Below are 20081 nucleotides of genomic sequence, written 5' to 3'. Positions count from 1 at the left end.
AAGCGAAATAAGCCAGTGGAATAAAGATAAACATCACATGACCTCACTCATATATGGGATATAATGATCAGCCTAAACTGATGAAGAAAAATAGATCCAGAGACAGGGGAGGTAAAGGGGTTAGGGGGGGTGGTGGTGTCAGAGATCAACCAAAGGACTTGTATGGATGCATATTAGCATGACCAATGGACATAGACTGGTAGTGGGTGTTTGCTCTCAGGCGTGGAAACAGCTGGGTGGGGTCAATAAGGGAAAAATGAGACATATGTGAAACATTATACCTTAAAAAAAGAATAGTAAAAAATAATAAAAAGAATGCTATAGCTACCATACATAATAATGGCTGAATGGATCTGGGCAAAGTAAGTTGTAAATATTCAGAAAAATTTTTTAAACATTCAGTAAGTTGTAAAATATTCAGACCCTCTTTGATTTTTGCCACTAACAAAACCTGTGATTTATGGGCGAGATCAAAATATCAATGGTAACAAGAGGTTGTAAGAAGTTGATTCTGACTCTCCTAAATGACTTTGAATATTTCAAGTTTTCCATCATGGAAATAAATGGTGAGGTGATGGAAATAATCAAGAGAACTAGAATAATAAGTGGATCCTGTAGAAGTACAGCCTGGATTTCTGCTGTGATCTCATGATACAACTTTAATAGGTGAGGAGCACCTTCTTATGTATGATCAAAGAACGTGGTTTCTTAAGATGGAATCTACTCTTAGAAAGGATGCTGACCCCAAACCAGTTTTAAGCGCAATTGAGACGATAAACCGAAGCTACTGGACAGAGAGGCCCTATAGCCTCAGGGGGCCAACCCAAAAACACTGCCAACCAGAGGCTGAGTCACAAACTGACTCAGCTAAATACAAATTAAGGCAGTCTGGGACACAAATATGGTCTGCTTTAAAATCAGGACTGTGTTTTACAACACAGAGGAACAGTGTATCGCAGGGAAATTCAACACCCTCCTGAATACCTGACAGGACTAAGGCGAGCCAGACTGAAGAGTAGAAGAACCGAAGGACGTTCACTAATGCAAATTTTTTTTTCTTCTTTTTCCTTTTTTCTTTTTTCACCTTTTAACTAAGAAACCATTTTTTTTCTTCTTTTTCCATCACCTGATTTTACCCTTTTAATTACTACATTTTTATTTTTAACCAGTATTGTTACTGCTACCATTTTACCATTTTTTAAAGTGCCATTTTATTTTCTCTTTATTTTATTTTGGGATTAGTGTTCTACACTCTATTTTCATCGTTCCTTTAGCATCAGTTTTCCCTACCTCTATTTTACCTCTATGCTAAAACCCTCTCCCTCTCTTTTCCCCTCTTGTTGTCCTGTTTCTCTTACCCTATTCCTGCTTTAGATTTTCCGTATTCCTTCTGTTTACCTCCTGTCAAAATTTCACCCTACTTATATATCCTATTTCCAATCCTCTGCTCTAAATCCTTATACACATATCCCTTATCTTTCTTAACTGCCCAAATTTTTTTTCTTCTTTTATCTTTTTATTGTTTTGTTGCTGTTTGCTTGATTGTTGAGTATATTGTTTTTGTTGTTGTTGTTTGTTTGTTTGTTTTGTGTCTGTGTGTGTGTGTGTTTTTTTAGGACTGGTTCTGAGGCTGTTTTACTTTTTCTTTTTCTTTTTTTCTGCTGGTTTTCCCCCTCCCTCCACCCCCCCCCCCCACCCACCCGGTTATTTTTGTGCTTCTGTTTCCCCTTGCCTTTCTTGATATTATTGGTTGTTTCTAGTTTGCATTCATCTCCAGGGAGCTGTTGCTGGAATTTGTTGGGATTAGTGGCGGTTCTATAGGAGTTTTCTGCTCATATACATAGTCTCTTCCCCCTTCTACTTCATTCTCTCTTTTCGCTCTTTTTTTTTTTCTTCACTTTTTTTCCTCTTTTCTTTCCCCCTCCTTTATCCCAATTTCATTTTTGCACTCCTTTTATTTCTTCCCTACTTTTCTTTTCTTTTTTCTCTTTTATCTTTTTCTCTTCTTCTTCCTTATCCCCTAATTCTCTTAATTCGGGTGGTCACCTTTATTTGGGGTTATTAATATTGTGAATATATTTGTGTTTAGTGCCTGGTACGTGGTGCCTTGTTGTGTTGTATTTTGTGCCTTTAAATCAACACAGCAGATCCAAGTAACAGCAGCCTCCTGAACACCACACCCTCTGTCTGAGGAACAGCTGTTGTAAGTGCAGCCTCCCCCCACCAGCCAGAAGAGCCACCAAAGCTGTGAACAGCACCCATCAGAGGAGCTGTTGCCAACTGAGGAGCAGCTGCTACCACAACCGCCCGAGGAGCAACCACAGCCCAAGGAGCCACTGCCACCCAGGGAGCAGCCACTGAATGATTCAACGTCTAGATATGTCAGTGAGATCAAACATGGGTAGACTAAGAAACCCCCAAAGGAAAAAGAAGTACTCTCCAGAAAAGCAGCTAAGTGATACAGAGGCATGCAACATGACAGAAAAAGAATTCAGACTAAGGGTCCTAGAGTGCATAAACCAGATGGAGGAAAAAATCAACAACTTCTGCAAGAAGGTAGAAGAAACAGAAGAAAAACTCAACTACCTATGCAAGAAGCAAGAAGAAACAGATGAAAAAATCAATAACATATGGAAGAAGCTAGAAGAAACAGATGAAAAAATCAACAACTTAAGAAAGACCCAAGAAGAAATGAAGAGTGATATAGCTGCAATAAAAAACACCATTGAAAGTATCAACAGTAGACTAGGAGAAGCGGAGGACCAAATTAGTGAATTAGAAGACAAGGAAGCAAAACACACCCAAAATGTACTGCAATTGGAGAAAAAAATTAAAAGACAGGAGGAGAGCCTAAGGGAGGTTTGGGACAACATGAAACGAAACAACATATGAATAATAGGGGTGCCAGAACAACAGAAAAATGAACAAGGATTAGAATACCTATATAAAGAAATAATATCAGAAAACTTCGCTGAGGTGGGGAAGAAAAAAGTCACACAAGTCCAGAGAGTCCCAAACAAGGTAACCCGAAAAGACCCACACCAAGACACATCATAATTACCATGGCAAATGTTCAGGACAAAGAGAGAATCTTACAGGCTGCAAGAGAGAGACGGAAAGTTACATACAAGGGATTTCCCATTAGATTATCAAATGATTTCTCAACAGAAACACAACAGGCCAGAAAAGAATGGACGAAAATTTACAAAGTGAGGCAAAGCAAAGGACTGAATCCAAGAATACTCTATCCAGCCAGGCTATCATTCAAACTTGAAGGGGAAATAAGCTTCACAGACAAAAAATGGCTAAGAGAATTTATCACCACCAAGCCAGCAATGCAAGAAATGCTAAAGGGACTGGTGTAAAAAGAAGAAATAAAAACCTATGAAAGAAAACAGCGACACAAAAAAAGAAATGGCTACAAACAAGTACCTTTCAATAATAACTTTAAACGCAAATGGACTAAATGCTCCAAACAAAAGACGTCGAGTGGATGAATGGATAAAAAACATGAGACCCATACATCTGCTGTCTACAATAGACCCACCTCATTAGAAGGGATTCACACAGACTGAAAGTGAAAGGATGGAAAAATATCTTTCAGGCAAATGGAAAGGAAAAGAAAGCTGGGGTAGCAATACTTATATCAGACAAAATAGACCTCAAAGTGAAGGCCATAAGAAGAGATAAGGAAGGCCACTTCATAATACTAAAGGGATCAATAAAAAAAGAAGATATAACCCAAGTAAACATATATGCACCGAATGCAGGAGCACCCAAATTCATAAAAAACTTCTGGAAGATATCAAAGGAGAGATCAACAACAATACAATCATAGTAGGGGACTTTAATGTACGACTGACAGCACTGGATAAGTCCTCTAGACAAACAATCAGCAAAGAAACATCAATCCTAAATGACTCACTAGATCAGATGGACTTAATAGACACCTTCAGAAAACTTCACCCCAAAGCCGCAGAATATACATTCTACTCAAGTGCTCATAAGACATATTCAAAAATAGACCACATATTGGGTCACAAGCAAAGTATCCCCAAATTCAAGAAGATTGAAATCATAAAAAACATCTTCTCAGACCACGATGGCATAATATTAGAAATAAACTACAATAAAAACAACCCAAAATACTCAAACACCTTGAAGCTGAATAGCATGTTACTAAATATTGATTGGGTTATCAATGAGATCAAAGAAGGAATTAAAAACTTCCTGAAAACTAATGACAATGAAAACACAACAATCCAAAACCTATGGGACACAATGAAAGCAGTCCTGAGAGGGAAGTTTATAGCTCTACAGGCCTATCTCAACAAACAAGAAAAAATGATAGTAAATCATCTAACTCTACAACTCAAAGAATTAGAAAGAGAGCAACAAGAAAATCCCATAGTGAGCAGAAGGAAGGAGATAATAAAGACTAGAGCAGAAATAAATGACATAAAGACCAAAAAAACAATAAAGAAAATCAATGAAACAGAGAGCTGGTTCTTTGAAAGGATAAACAAGATTGACAAACCTCTAGCCAGATTCACCAAGAAGCAAAGAGAGAGGACCCAAATAAACAAAATCAGAAAAGACAGAGGCAAAATAACAACAGACCCCACAGAAATACTAATAATTGTTAAAAAAATACTGTGGACAGCTCAACTCCAACAAACTAGACAACCTGGAGGAAGTGGAAAAATTCCTAGAAAAATACAACATTCCAAAACTCAATCAGGAAGAATCTAAAAATCTCAACAGGCCAATAACTATGGAAGAAATTGAAGCAGTCATCAAAAAGCTTCCATCAAACAAAAGCCCAGGACCAGACGGCTTCACAGGAGAGTTTTACCAAACATTCAAGGAAGAACTAAAACCTATCCTCCTCAGACTACTACAAAAAATTCAAGAGGAAGGAACACTTCCAAGCTCATTCTATGAAGCCAGCATCACCATAATACCAAAACCAGGTAAAGACAACACAATGAAAGAGAATGACAGGATAATATCCCTCATGAACAGAGATGCCAAAATTTTCAACAAAATCTTAGCAAATTGGATCCAGCAGTACATCAGAAAGATCACACACCATGACCAAGTAGGATTTATCCCTGGGATGCAAGGATGGTACAATATCCGCAAAACAATAAACGTGATACATCACATAAAAAAATTGAAAGAGAAAAACCACATAGTCATATCAATTGATGCAGACAAAGCATTTAACAAAATTCAACACCCATTTTTGATAAAAACTCTCAGTAAGGCAGGAGTAGAAGGATCATACCTCAACATAATAAAAGCCATATATGACAGGCCCACAGCCAACATCATACTCAATGGACAAAAACTAACACCATTTCCCCTAAGAACAGGAACAAGACAGGGATGCCCACTCTCACCACTCCTGTTCAACATAGTACTGGAAGTGTTAGCCATTGCAATTAGGCAAGAAGAAGAAATAAAAGGCATCCAAATTAGGAAAAAAGAGGTAAAACTGTCCATATTTGCAAATGACATGATACTGTACATAGAAAACCCTAAAGATTCCATCAAGAAATTATTAGACTTAATGAATTCAGCAATGTAGCAGGATACAAAATTAATGCTAAGAAATCCATGGCATTTCATTATACCAATAGTGAACTTACAGAAAGTGAGACTAAAAAAGCAATCCCATTTACCATTGCACCAAAAAAATTAAGATACCTAGGAATAAACTTTACTAAGGAGGTAAAGGACTTATATGGGAAAAACTTCAGGACACTGAAAATAGAGATAGAGGAAGACATAAACAGATGGAAGAATATACCGTGTTCATGGATTGGTAGAATCAACATCATCAAAATGTCTATACCACCCAAAGCAATCTACAGATTCAATGAAATCCCCATTAAAATATCAATGGTATATTTCACAGATCTACAACAGACGTTTCAAAATTCATCTGGAATAAAAAAGACCTCGAATAGCTGCAGTAATCCTGAGAAAGAAGGACAAAGTAGGTGGGATCTCAATACCAGATATCAAGTTGTATTACAAAGCCACTCTTCTTAAAACAGCTTAGCACTGGCACAAGAACAGACATATAGATCAATGGAATAGAATAGACATCCCAGAAATCGACCCAAACCACTATGCCCAGTTAATATTCGACAAAGGTGGCAAGAGCATACTATGGGGTGAAGACAGTCTCTTCAATAAATGGTGTTGGGAAAATTGGACATATGTACCCCTATGTTCATAGCAGCACAATTCACCATAACTAAGATTTGGAAACAGCCTAAGTGCCCATTAGCAAATGAGTGGATTAAAAAACTGTGCTATATCTACACAATGGAATACTATGCTGCGGTAAAAAAGAACAAATTCTTGCCATTTGCAACAGCATGGATGGAATTGGAGAGCATTATGCTAAGTGAAATAAGCCAGTCAGAGAAAGATAAATACCACATGATCTCACTCATTTGTGGAATATAGAAAACAACATAGACTGATGGACAGGGACAGATCCAAAGACTGAGAAAGAGTGATCAGACTATCAATCCCCAGAGGGAAAGTAGGGGAGGGGCGGGGGTAAGGGGAAGAGATCAACCAAAGGACTTGTATGCATGCATATAAGCCAAACCAATGGATATGGACAACAGGGGATGAGAGCATGAGTAGAGGGGGGAGAGAGAGTGTGGGGGTTAATAGGGGGATGAGGACACATTTATAATACCTTAACCAACAAAGAAATTTTTTAAAAAATAAATAAAATCTGAAGTCACACTCAAAAAAAGAAAAGCTGCTTAACTGGTTTTGCTGATTGAAGTGGCCCCACCCTCTCTCTTCTATGCTAAGGGACACATGGCATCACCCCTAGCAACCTTGTTGGACTGCAGGTGCATGTCCCTTCCCCCTGCTGGCTCCTGAGCAAGGACAGGCATCTTTCCTCACTCCACTTTTTCAACAATAATACAATTTCCATTCCGGGACAGTGCCCCACTCATGCATGGAATTTTATTCTGGGTTTGTAAAAAAAAAAACTGTCTGCTCTTAACTGCCTTTCTAGTGCTAGTGCCTAGTCTTCAAAAAGTCTTGTCTGATATTGGAATTCAGAGTCTAAGTTCTATGAAACCTACAATAAGATCAGAGGCAATAAGAATCCTCTGTGTGGAGATAACTACGTTCAACCCAAAGATGCCAGATCAGCACTGACATTCTAACCCTCCACAACTGGGCAAAACTGTACTATTACTTTGGAAAAGTCTCTGCTCCAGTGTGGGTAAGGAAGGGCAAAACACCAGTCTCTGGTTGCAGAGATTGACAGTGGGTGTTCCTGTGAAAATCCTAGGCTCTGGCACAGGATCAGAAAGCTTGAGAACATTGAGGACACGCAAACATTTCCTCAGCTTTCCAATCTCCCTCCATTCCAGACGTTTCATTTTCTCCTCAAAATGAACAACAATACAATTTTCATTCCTCAAGAGTGCCCTCACTCTGGCATGGAATGCAGATTCAGAGAAAGATCTCATCTGAGCCTAAACTTATCTGAGCCAATCAGTTTAATTAAGTTCATCTGTGATTACTAAGTTAGTGAGTTAAAAAATATTTCATCTGAGCCTAAACTATTTAAGCCAATCAGTTTAACTCAATTCATCTCTGGTTTGCTAAATCAGGGCATGTTGATATTTGCCAATAAGAAGCCTGTGTTTCTGAAAGGTTATGAAACCTGTTTAATAATTAGGGAATGCTAATTGCTCATTTAGTTCTTTTTCCTTTCTGCCTGATACCTCCAAACTTTGGCAATTCTTAATGAGTGAGTTATACCAATGCATTTCTTTGCATAAATTTAATAATACCAATTCTAAACTATGTGGTCCTATTGACTAAAACTTTGACAGGGTTGCCATGTCTAAAGGAGACATGTATGAACTTCTGGATGCCACCAGAAAGCCTTAATGAATTGAGATTGACCCTCAAATTGATTGAAGCCGATCAAGAGCCACTTGTAAAACTGGCCTGATACCTGCTTGGTTACATGGTTTATGTCCCTATTGCCAGGGAAGGAGCAAAGGTAGTTTTCCACCTCAAGACGTCTTTGGACACTCAAAACCTGGAGAACATGACCCAAACCAGTACAACATGATAGCAATTGTGGCCTTCACTTCTCCACCATGAGGGGCTGGCTCATTAGAGCACAATCTAAAAATTTCTTATAAACAAATGAGATTCCAACAGAGAAGATTTACAAAAGCCTGTGATACTGATTTGGTCAATTATTACTCTGGTTGCATTGATGAAAATAATTAAGTCAAATTTATTACAGTCTCTTTAAACATGAAGGCAATCTTAGGGAGAGAAATATTGTGCTTCAGTGGAAACCAAAATACCCCATTATAGATATTGGACTCCAATGCAGTTAACTGACTTCAACCTCTTGATTTAAGGCTGTGTCTGCATATGCAACACCTAATGACATCACCAGACTTGAAAGATGTTCTAACTTCAGACAAACTATCAGATTGTCACTGTTTGCTTGCTTCCCAGCAAAAGCCTGGCCTTTGGATTTCTTCACAACTAGATTATTATTTGCATTAACCTTTGTGTTCTATTTGTTTCCATTTTATAGAATGTATGCCTATGTCCTTGTGTACCTAATTGCTTGTGTTCACAATATAGACCTCAGTTTAGAAGCCATCTGCATCACCATCTGCAAGGAGACTCAGTGGTCTGGACTTATGATTGAATCAATGAAACATGGGCAGTTTATTCACTTCACTTGAAATTGCATTCCTTTTCTGTCAAAACTGGTATGTCAGAAAAGACGCAGAGATTCTTACAGGGTAAATCTTAGGATATTTCCCTTAGCTTAATTTCAATTAAGTATGTTGGACTAAAGGGCTTCAGACAAATGAGACACATCTGCCTTCAGGGAAGCCTATCCTACAACAAAATTGAGGACACAGAAAGTCTTTCCTTTGTCACATGGATATTTGCCTCTCACTAAAACTTTAGTTGTAATAAGTCTCCTCACTTTTGAGTTTTCCCTTTTAAGCTTCTTGTCAAGTTTGTCATTTCCAAAATACATGAAGGATGTCAGGTTTTCCAACATGTCATCCATCTGGACATTGAATGTGTCATCTCCCAGGGACACCAGACTGACCTTGACTTTGTAGAATTCCTCCCAGCATAAAGACTCCTTTTCCCTTGCTGTTTCCCCCTTCCAATATCAGATAGAAACACTAAACCTGTAAATAGGCAGATCCACTCCCTCTTGACAGCAGGAAGTAGATATAGAAGACAGAGACTTCTGTCCATTTCCCCTTCAGATGCCTATAAAAAGGTTATATTTTTTTCTGAGGGGGAATGATCCATTGTAATAACCTGGGAATTATTTAACAGGAAAATAATAAAGGAGAGACCAGATAATATAGGCATGCCATTTATACTGGTTGGCCAAAAAGATAAAATTAACACTCTCCAACTCTGTTCCCCACTGATCAGTAAGGTTAGTTACTGGACAAAGGCAGTTTGGAAGCATGCCCAATAAAGTCTGAGTGACATGGGAGGGTGCTTTCTCATCAGTTACCCTTGGGAACAGGTACTTGGCCAGAATAGGCATGTCTACTGCAAGCACATGAAACCTGAATATTAAACATTTACAACAAGGAGCACACTCTGTCTCCTTTCTCTCTGGTACTCCTGGTTCCTTGCTCTTCTGTGGCAGGGGAAGTAATCCACTGCATCCCCATGGCTCAAGGCCAGGTGGGACTCCACACAATGGACTATTGAACTTCAATTCGGCAGGCTCTGGACTCTGGCCTTGCTTTTGGCTCTGCTGAAACCCCAGATAACCCTCTTTCAGAAATGTTTTAAGAAGCATGGAACTTCAAAACATGAGTAATGTAAATACACACTAATAAAAAATGTTACCATATCACATTCTCCCCTGGACTTTCATATAATCTATTTCAGCAATTTCCCAAAATCCTAACTCTCACTAATGACAGACACATTTGATTCCCTGGTAAGATTTCCATGCCCACATAAAATGATAACCTTAACCAAAAAATGCTGTGCATTATCTGACTCATGTACTCAACGAACATTTCTGACTCCTTCCCTTCCTGTAGCTCTCTCTAATCCCAGAGACACACAATATTGAAGTTTTCTGATTAATAACCCCACACTGGCTTCTAAGTGCTCAAGTGAAAGGAAGAATCTCATACCTCTCGCTTAACTCAAATGCTAGATATTATTAAGTTTAGTAAGCAAGGCATGCCAATGCTGAGACAGGCTGAATGGGGGTGGCACTAAGCTGGACTGTGAATACAGAGACATTCTTAAAGAAAAGTAAAGTGTTAAACCAGGGATAACTAAGAACAATAAGATAGCAAAACAGTTTTATTGCTGACATGAAGCACAGTTTAGTGGTTTGGATACAAGATCAAGCCAGCCAGGACATTCCCCTAAGCCTAAACAAATCCAGAACAAAACCCTCATTCCCTTTAATACTATGAAGGTTGCCAAAAATGTTTTGAAGCTCATAGAGATTGTTTCAGGAGGTTTGAAAACAAGCAGCCATCTCCTTAAGTATAAAGGTGCAGGGGAAGCTGCAGGTGCTCCGGAGAAGCCACAGCAAAACACCCAAAAGCTCTAGCTAAGACACTTAGTGAAGGTGACCACACCACACAACAGGTTTTCAATGGTGACAGAGTAACCTTATTTTTGAAGAAAACAGCAATAGGAACCAGCATAGCCAGGGAGGAAAAGTCAGTGACTGCCTCCAGAGTCTCAAACAACAGGCTGACAAAATCATGAAGTTTTCATGCAACTGGTGAGTTTATTTAAAACCCAGTGCTCATTTGCCATTCTAAAAATCCTAGGACCCTTCACATCTATGTTCAATGTCTTCTGTCTGTGCTCTATAATGAGAACAACAATGCCCAGCTGACAGCACTTCTCCTTATAACACAATTTTCTAAATATTTTGGTCCACTGTTAAGACCTACCATTCAGAAAAGAGAATCTTTTCAATATATTGCTGCAAATTGACAAGGCACCTGGTTACCCCAGAGTTCTGAGGGGAAGAACAATGAGATTAATGGTGTTTCACACAACCCAACACTACATCCCTTCTGACGCACATGTGTGAAGATGAGTAATTCTGAGTAATTTCAAGTCTTATTATATGAGAAGCACATTTCAATATGCTATAGCTACCACATAATAATGGCCCAAATGGATCTGGACAAAGTAAGTTGTAAACATTCAGAAAATGTTTGTAAACATTCAGTAAGTTCTAAAATATTCAGGTGCACTATGATCTATGACATTAACAAAACCTGTGATTCACAGGAGAGGTCAAAATATCAATCGTAACAGAAGTTGAAAGAAGTTACTTACAGCCTCCTAAATGACTTTGAAAATTTCAAGTATTCCATCAAGGAAATAACTGGTGAGGTGTTGGAAATATCAACACAATTAAAATAATAACTGGAGCCTAAAATCTGGAGTCTGAATTGTTGCTGCCATCTGATTAAATGTGGTTTCTTGAGACGGCATCTACTCTTGGAAAAGGTGCTGAGAAGATTGATGAATTAACAGCAAAGTTTTAGAATATTACCTAAACTTAGCTGATGAAGAAGTGGCAGGTTTTGAGAGTACTACTCCAATTTTAAAGGAAGTTCTACTGTGGGTATACTAGTAATGCTATCAAACAGCCTTGCATGCTACAGAGAACTCATCCACGAGCAGAAGAGTCAGTTGATGTGACAAACTTTATTGTTATTTTAAGAAATTTCCACAGCTACCACAGCCTTCAACAACCACCAGTCTCATCCAACAGCAGCCATCAACATTGGGGTAACACCCTACATCATCAAAATAATTACTACTCAGTGAAGTTCCAGATGGTTATTATCTGTTTCTATCCATAAAGTATTTTTAATTAAATACATGTATTATTTTCTTTTGTAGATAAAATGCTATTGTACACAGAATAGACTATAGCATAGTGTAATCATCATTTTATACACTTTGTAAAACGCCAAATTTCCTGTACCTTATGTTTTTTGATATTCACTCTACTCTAATGCTCTGGAACAAAACACAAAATATCTCCAAGATATGCCTGCACTTAAGGCAAGAATTTAATTAATTAAAGGAGGGTATTCATCAAAACTTTTCTCCATGTAATAATAACCTACAGGTACTTTTGTTCTTTACATTTCAGACTTAATTCAACTCCAAGAGTATGAATAAACTCGACATATTTTATTTCTTAAATTCTTCTTCTTACCAAGCAGTTCCATTGATTGTGTCTTCAGTTGTCCCTTTATTATGCCACCTGCATTTTCATCAGTTGAGCGTTCTACATCAGCCCCTACTGAAACATCGATTTAAAAGCACATCAATATGATCATTTATGTAAAAATCATTTACATAAGAATATATGTTTCCATGAGTATGCCTATGTGTTGGTTGTATCTACCCTATCAAATTTTATTGAAATATTTTTTTTCTTTTGCAAATTCACGAAAACATATATTGGAACAGATGGAATAAATATGTCAGCCATATTATGCTGATGTTCAGAGACCTTTAGTGGCATCTCCAAAACCAAATAACCAGGAAATAGTAAAATAGATATACATTTTAGAAGCTATGTCTCATAATTCCTTAAACACCACTTATTCCATATAAATTCTTTATTATGGTAATTGAAATCATCCCAGTGAATTTATGATCATAAAATTACTTGCAGACTTACATTAAATGCACACTCTTTCTGTAGGGATGTACTTCATGAAATAGAACATCACTGTTTGTTTCATTGCTTACTTATTTTTTTTTCACTAACTGACAAGTTCCACACCACCGACTGTACAGTCACAGAAACTTACCATGAGCCAGAAATGCATTGACTCACCAGGAAACATTTTAATTACCCATTAGGTTTTGTATCTGTAATGCATATAGATATCAATGATTACGAGAATAAAGACATTGATCAGATTGAGAAATAAATGCCTTGTAAGGTTCCTTTGCATGGAGACCTTGTGACATGCAAGGAAGAAATTGTTAATTTTTCAGCAGTACCAGGATACTGGTTGGATCCATTTCCACCGGAGTTTTCATATGATTCAATGTTTCTCCTATAATTACCAACCAATAATTTGGTCCAGTGACAAAAAAAATGAGTGAAAGTTATTAAAGAGAAATTAGCATTGTGGAAGGGATAAATTGGATTCAGGAACTAAAGTGGACTTCAGGGCCAACAATGTATGGAGTGGAAGTCAGTTCTAGTGGACCCTGCAAGTGTAGTTGGAAACATCTTATGGTCCTGACACTGCACATCAGACTTCTTGCTTTGAAGTAATGCCTGAGCCCATGAAGAAATATAAAAGGTTGCACTATGAATCTGCCTGCCAAGAAGTACCATAACACCTTCTTTACAGAGAGTGTCCCAGTTATGGTATTATTACACAGCAGACCCATATTGAACAGAAAAAAAAAAAAAGTTCATTTGTTGATTAGTTAAGAAAGATACATGAGGTAGAGAATCACAACACTAAGCAACATTAGCCAATATTTATCAGCTGCTCTGGTCTTTCTCCATTAGTAATAAGTAAAAAACACCACATCAGAATAATTAAGTATGCAAAGTATCTACTTATATAAAAACCCTGGGTGTAACAGTACGGCCAGAACTGAGACCAACTGGAAGGAAGTCAGTCCTACAGGGGTCGTCTTGGAAATGGCTGCGCCCTCCCCCAGCTGTTTCCTGGAGGGCGAGGTTTCAGGCAGGAACCCGCCCTCGGAGCGGAGTGTGGAAGTGAAATGATTTGTAATGGATATAATATTGAAGCTACCTCTGGAAATACTATATCTATAGATAATATTAAAATATATATATAAATGTGCAATTTTTTTGTCCAAAAAATGAGCATGTTCAAAAATTAAATGAAGAAATTTTGGATATACTCGATGCAGATTTTCACACATATTTGAGTGATGATTCCATTGATTCCACAGACGATGCTGAAAAGGAAAATTTTCCCATCGAATTTATTAATAGTATTACTCCTTCAGGAATGCCATGTCATAAATTAAAATTGAAAGTGGATGCAATCAGGAGAAACCAAGATGCAGCATAGGGAAACACCAGAAATTGCTGCCTCGCACAACCACTTCAAAAACACAACTAAAAGACTAAAACGGACATCATCCAGAACCACAAGAAGACTGGATGAGAGGAAATTTTACAACTAAAAGGAAAGAGAAAAGCACACTGAGACTCAGAGGAGGTGTGGAAATAAAGTGCAGAGGTATGGAGGCACACTTGGAAAGGGCTGGCAACTGAGGATACAGTTTTCTTTTTCAATCAGGAGGGAGTCTCAAGCTCCTCACAGCCCTGACTCCAGTTCTGGGTGAGTATCCGGGGACCCAGATCATACAGGGTGAAACTGGACTGTCTGGCATCAGGCAGATCTTGAGGGTGGCTTTCTCTCAGAGGTGCTTGCATAGATTACCAGGACACTGAGACACAGGGCCTCTTAGGGTAGGACTGAGGAGCAGCCATAGCTGCTTGCTCCACCCTGTTGATCCCCTGAGACACCACCCCACCCAAGCTGTGTCCAGAGGCTTTTCCATATGAAAGGCTGGCCCTTTGCAATCTGAAAATTACCTAACAAACTGCAGCTGGGCCAGACAGACCCAGAACTTCCAAAAGATGGCCCAATGCCCCATAGCAGCCTGCATTGTTTCAGAGCTGGGCCTCATCTGGGCACCTCCAAACCCCCAAAAAAGAAGAGGAATCTGCATATCTCTCTATAGCTCCTGCTGGGTAGCCTCAGGCAGAGGCTAAATTAGCACCTCGTTAGAGATGCAAGAGCAAGTGTACCCAGTGGTCAGAGTGGGACCATCCATATTACAACTCCTCAGATCCATAAAAGACACACTCAGGGGCAGACTCAGTGAGCACCAAAGCCCCACTGAAGCAAGTCATGCCCCCGAAGGGTGTCTCCAGCACAGAAGTTCTCCCACTGCAGACACAGCTGATTCTCAAAGCCAATTGGCTTGGAGGTCAATTCCTCCCAGTGATACCTACAACAATCAAGGCTTAACTGCAACAAGAATGTGCACAAAGCCCACAAAAGGGGTGCCCCAAGAGTGTCCACCTCAGGTAATTGGGGAGGCTGAACCACTGGGCCCTATAGGACACCTAGCACAGAAAGACACTCTATCAACACAGGGAAGCATAAAAAATGCGGAGACAAAGAAACACATCAAAAATGACAGAAATGGAGGAAAGCAAACAACTGGATATAGAGTTCAAAACCACACTTCTAAGGTTTTTCAAGAATTTTTTAGAAACCGCTGATAAATTTAGTGAGACCCTCAAGAAATCTAGTGAGACCTTCAAGGTTATCAAAAAGGACCAACTAGAAATTAAGCATACACTGACTGAAATAAAGAATATTATACAGAGTTCCAACAGCAGACTAGAGGATCGCAAGATTCAAGTCAAAGATTTGAAATACGAAGAAGAAAAAACACCCATCTGGAAAAACAAAAAGAAAAAAGAATCCAAAAATATGAAGATAGTGTAAGGAGCCTCTGGGACAACTTCAAGCATACCAACATCCAAATTATAGGGGTGCCAGAAGAAGAGAGAGATCAAGATATTGAAAACCTATTTGAAGAAATAATGACAGAAAACGTCCCCTGCCTGGTGAAAGAAATAGATTTACAAGTCCTGGAAGCACAGAGAACCACAAACAAAAGGAACCCAAAGAGGACCACACCAAGACACATCATAATTAAAATGCCAAGAGCAAAAGACAAAGAGAGAATCTTAAAAGCAGCAAAAGAAAGACAATCAGTTACCTACAAGGGAGTACCCATATGACTGTCAGCTGATTTCTCAACAGAAACTTTGCAGACCAGAAGGGAGTGGCAAGAAATATTCAAAGTGATGAATGCCAAGAACCTACAACCAAGATTACTTTATCCAGCAAAGCTATCATTCACAATTGAAGGTCAGATAAACAACTTCACTGATAAGAAAAAGCTAAAGGAGTTCATCACTACCAAACCAGAATTATATGAAATTCTGAAAGGTATCCTTTAAGAAGAGGAAGAAGAAGAAAAAGGTAAAGATAGAAATTATGAACAACAAATGCACATCTATCAACAAGTGAATCTAAAAATCAAGTGAATAAATAATCTGATGAACAGAATAAACCGGTGAATATAATAGAATCAGGGACATAGAAAGGGAGTGGACTATCTCTACTCGAGGGCAGAGGAAAGGGTGTGGGGTGTGTGGGAAGAGACTGAACAAAAATCGTACACCTATGGATGAGGACAGGATCAGGGGCAGTAAGGCAGATGGTGGGGTGGAAACCGGGTGGAGGGGAGCTATGGGGCGAAAAAAGGGAAACAACTGTAATAATCTGAACAATAAAGATTTAATTTAAAAAAAATAAAAAAAGAAAGTGCGTGCAATCATCATGCTATTGAGAAATCTCAATAGTAAATGGGGTCTTTGTAATGGTATCAGATATATTATCAAAAGATTATGACCTAACATTAACGAAGCTGAAGTATTAATTGGATCTGCAGAGAGAGAGGTTGTTGATTCCAGGTATTAATTTTTCTCCATCTGACACTGCTTTAAACTTACCTTAATCTCTATTTGTAGTTCAGAGAGCTATTTTTAGCAATTATATAGGCATACAATACAGTTTGCCCATATAAAGTGTAAAATTAAATGGTTATTAAAATTTGTATTCAGCGTTGTATAACTACCAACATCGATCCTTTTAGAATCTACTTTCGATTGATACTAAATAAATACCAGGGAGATCTAAAAATGCTAATCCCATATAATTCTCTTACTTCTTTCCTGTTTCTGTGCTACTATTACACAGCAGGCCCCCCTTATCAGTGAGGGATCCATTCCAAGATCCCCCAGTGGATGGATGCTTGAAATTGTGTATTGTACCAAACCCTAAATGTATTATGAGCTTTTCTATATAAACTTACCTCTGATAAAAATGCTGGCTTCTCTTTGGTATATCCAAACTGCCAACATCTCTACTCTTGCATGTTGGGTCAATATGAAGTAAAATCATGTTTACTTGAACATAAGCACTGCAATACCATGACAGTGCTTACCCATGTGATAACTGAGAAGGCTACTGAGTGACAAAAGGGCAGGTAGCATTATCAGAGTGAATAGGCTGGACAAAGGGATTATTCATGCCCTGGGTAGGAGAGAGGAGGATGGCATGAGATCCACTATGTTCCACAGAATAGTAATAATTTAAAATTCATGAATTATTTATCCCTGGTATTTTGTTTTTAGTTTTATTGCTTAAAGTATTACAAAGGGTATTACACATGTTGGTATTTTCCATTTGATATATTCCATTCCTGATTGACCATGAATAACAGAAATTGCACATATGAAAACTGCAGACAAATAGGGATGACGGTACTGAATGCACCTATGATATAAAGTTTTACTTATTTTTATATAACTGTGTGTCCTCTGAAGAAGCTAAGAGAAAAAAGAAGAAAAAGTGTATTATTTGCAACTTTATGTTAGCCTTCTTATTTATAACTAGAGTCCCAGTGCATGAAAATTTGTGCACTCAGGGCGTCCCTCAGCCCCGCCTGTACCCTCTCACAATCCAGAACCCCTTGGGTAGGGTGCCTAGGCTTGGTCTGAGATCAGGGTCTATTGGGGCTTTCCTTCCCCAGGCTGCAGGCAGCTGCCCCCCCCCCCCACCATAGCCATTGCTTGTTATCTGTGCAGTGCTGCCCACCCCCAACTCCTCTGCCACCGGTCCCCACCCTCTGTAGCCAACAGGCATGGGGTACGATGGCTTGGCTGGCCTTGGCCTCCCTCTGTGAGCCAATTGCTGGCCGGCCACACACCTGCCATAGTGTCCCAGGCCGGTGGTTTAGGCCTCCCACTTTCTTTCTTTTTGTTTCTTTCTTTCTCTCTTTTTCTCTTTCGCTCTTTCCTTTCTTTCTTTCTTTCTTTCTTCCTTTCTTTCTTTCTTTCTTTCTTTCTTTCTTTCTTTCTTTCTTTCTTCCTTCCTTCCTTCCTTCCTTCCTTCCTTCCTTCCTTCCTTCCTTCCTTCCTTCCTCCTTCTTTCTTTCTTTCTTTCTTTCTTTCTTTCTTTCTTTCTTTCTTTCTTTCTTTCTTTCTTTCTTTCTTTCTTCTTTCTTTCTTCTTTCTTTCTTCTTTCAAGTAAGAGTGTTTACTGAGCAATACAGAACTGAGTACTATGAAGGGTTTACCAGGATGGAAATGCACTGCACCACACCCCTGCCACCCCCAACATGCAGATACTACAGTACTTAGAAGTTACATGCAATGGCCATAACTGCTGAATATCTGTTCGTAATGAACAAGCCATAGCATATTTATACTGTATCACATCAAGTGAATATAGAAATCCATTTATATATTGATTGTATAAAATCTTTTTTTTTTGTAAAAAATATTTTTAAAAAAGAAAGTATATAAAACATGTGCAGTTGAAAGCCCTGCCAGGACAGCCAGTCTGTAAACATTTAGTAAGTATGTGCTTTGGAAGGGCACCCATGCCTCATGCCCACAGCAACTCCATCAGGGCCGGCGAGGGTGCACTCCAGCTGCCACTCTGGGCAGAACTGAGCTGGACCACGGTGGGTGGATACAGGGCCTTGCACTGTGCCCTTTTCCAGCCTTGCATAAGGATCAGGGTCAAGGTCAGGGTCAGGGCTGGGGGCAGGCAAATTGTAGTTTCACTCTGAGTTCCATACTCAGCCTAATTTTGGTTGCAACTCATGGCTTTTCCTGGCAGCTCAGAGGTCCTTTGGGTGGGTGCCCTGGCGGAGAGGCCAGAGAAGTGCCCACAGCTGCCTGGCTGGGCGTCTCTCCGGTCCAGAGCCTCTGTCCTGCCTCCTGCAAGCCTGGCCCTAGGCAGAATCCCCGCCCCGCCCTATCCCCTCAGAACTACTTTGGTCTTAGCGGTTGGTCCTGGGTTTAATAAGCCTGGATTTCTTTCCCTGGTGTGGCTGATATGAGTTTCAAAAAAAAAGTCTGGCCTATGCTGGCTGTGCTGAGCCTCATTGAAGAGTTTTTCACACAGCAAAGAAGAGCCCTCTGGGCCCCTCCTCCTCCTCTCCTTATCACCTCCTCCTCTTCTCATCTCCTCATCTTCTCCTCTTCCCTTTCCTCATCTCCTCCTCCTCCTCTTCCTCATCTCAGCCCATGGTCACTTCTTCTCTAGCTGTTCCAGCAGTGGGGTTGCTTTCTGAGTCAGGGATCTTAACCCTGTCCTGATGATGCAGGTGGGGCAATACCAGTTGAGCATCAAAATGAGCTGCTGCCACTCCTGCTTCAGCTCCTCCATCTGGGTTTTCAGCTCTGCATTCATCAGGTCCAGCCACTCAGATTCCTGCTACAGAAACTCCTTCCCCTCCTTCTTCTTGTTCCAGCATGGGGTTGCCACACTTTGCTCTTTTCCCAGTGCCTTTCCCTCCGCTCTTCTTCCTCATCTAGATCACTTTTCACAGGTTTAGGCCTCTTGCCCAGTTTCACCTCCAGGAAGTGCAAAGGAGCAATAATGGCCCCAATGTTGTGGAAGTCCGTGTATTTCAACTCCTCTGCAGTCAGGGCCAAGCTGGGGAGTCCAGTCAAGGGGCCAAGCCCTGGCAGAGAGCCTGTAGTCATGAAAGGGTCAGAATCTGCCCGGCATCATAGCAGGAGGAGTGGCATTCCAGCCCTGCAGAAACAGCAGGCTGTTGCCTGGGTCTCCCCCCTTTGAGGTGATTGATTTCAGGGCTCTTCCTGCCTGCCTCATCACCCCCAACCACCCACCTACCTACCTGATCACCCCCAAATGCTCACCTGCCTACCTGATCTCCTCAGTTGTTCGCCTGCCTACCTGATTGCCCTCAACCGCTGGCCTGATCGCCCCCAACTGCTCTCCTGCCTGCCTGATCGCCCCAACTACTTACCTGCCTGCTGATTGCCCCTAACTGCTTGCTGGGGGGGGGGGGGCAGCCTGGTGAGGGGCTATGGTGGT

The 20081-nt window shown here is 39.9% G+C and overlaps 1 protein-coding gene and 1 pseudogene across 1 annotated transcript in view; both read right to left on the bottom strand.

The window, feature by feature from the left end:
- LOC132231077 (coiled-coil domain-containing protein 7-like) overlaps positions 1-20081 on the bottom strand; it is a 94549-nt gene that overhangs the window by 24671 nt on the left and 49797 nt on the right. The window contains exon 6 of the mRNA XM_059689609.1: positions 12290-12376. Coding sequence (XP_059545592.1) covers positions 12290-12376 — 87 coding nt within the window. The remainder of the gene's footprint in view (positions 1-12289; positions 12377-20081) is intronic.
- LOC132243116 (jun dimerization protein 2-like) lies at positions 19269-19789 on the bottom strand (annotated as a pseudogene).

The sequence above is a fragment of the Myotis daubentonii genome, chromosome 1 (genome assembly GCF_963259705.1).
Source record: "Myotis daubentonii chromosome 1, mMyoDau2.1, whole genome shotgun sequence".
Lineage (NCBI taxonomy): Eukaryota > Metazoa > Chordata > Mammalia > Chiroptera > Vespertilionidae > Myotis > Myotis daubentonii.
This window is presented reverse-complemented; position numbering and strand designations above follow the sequence as displayed.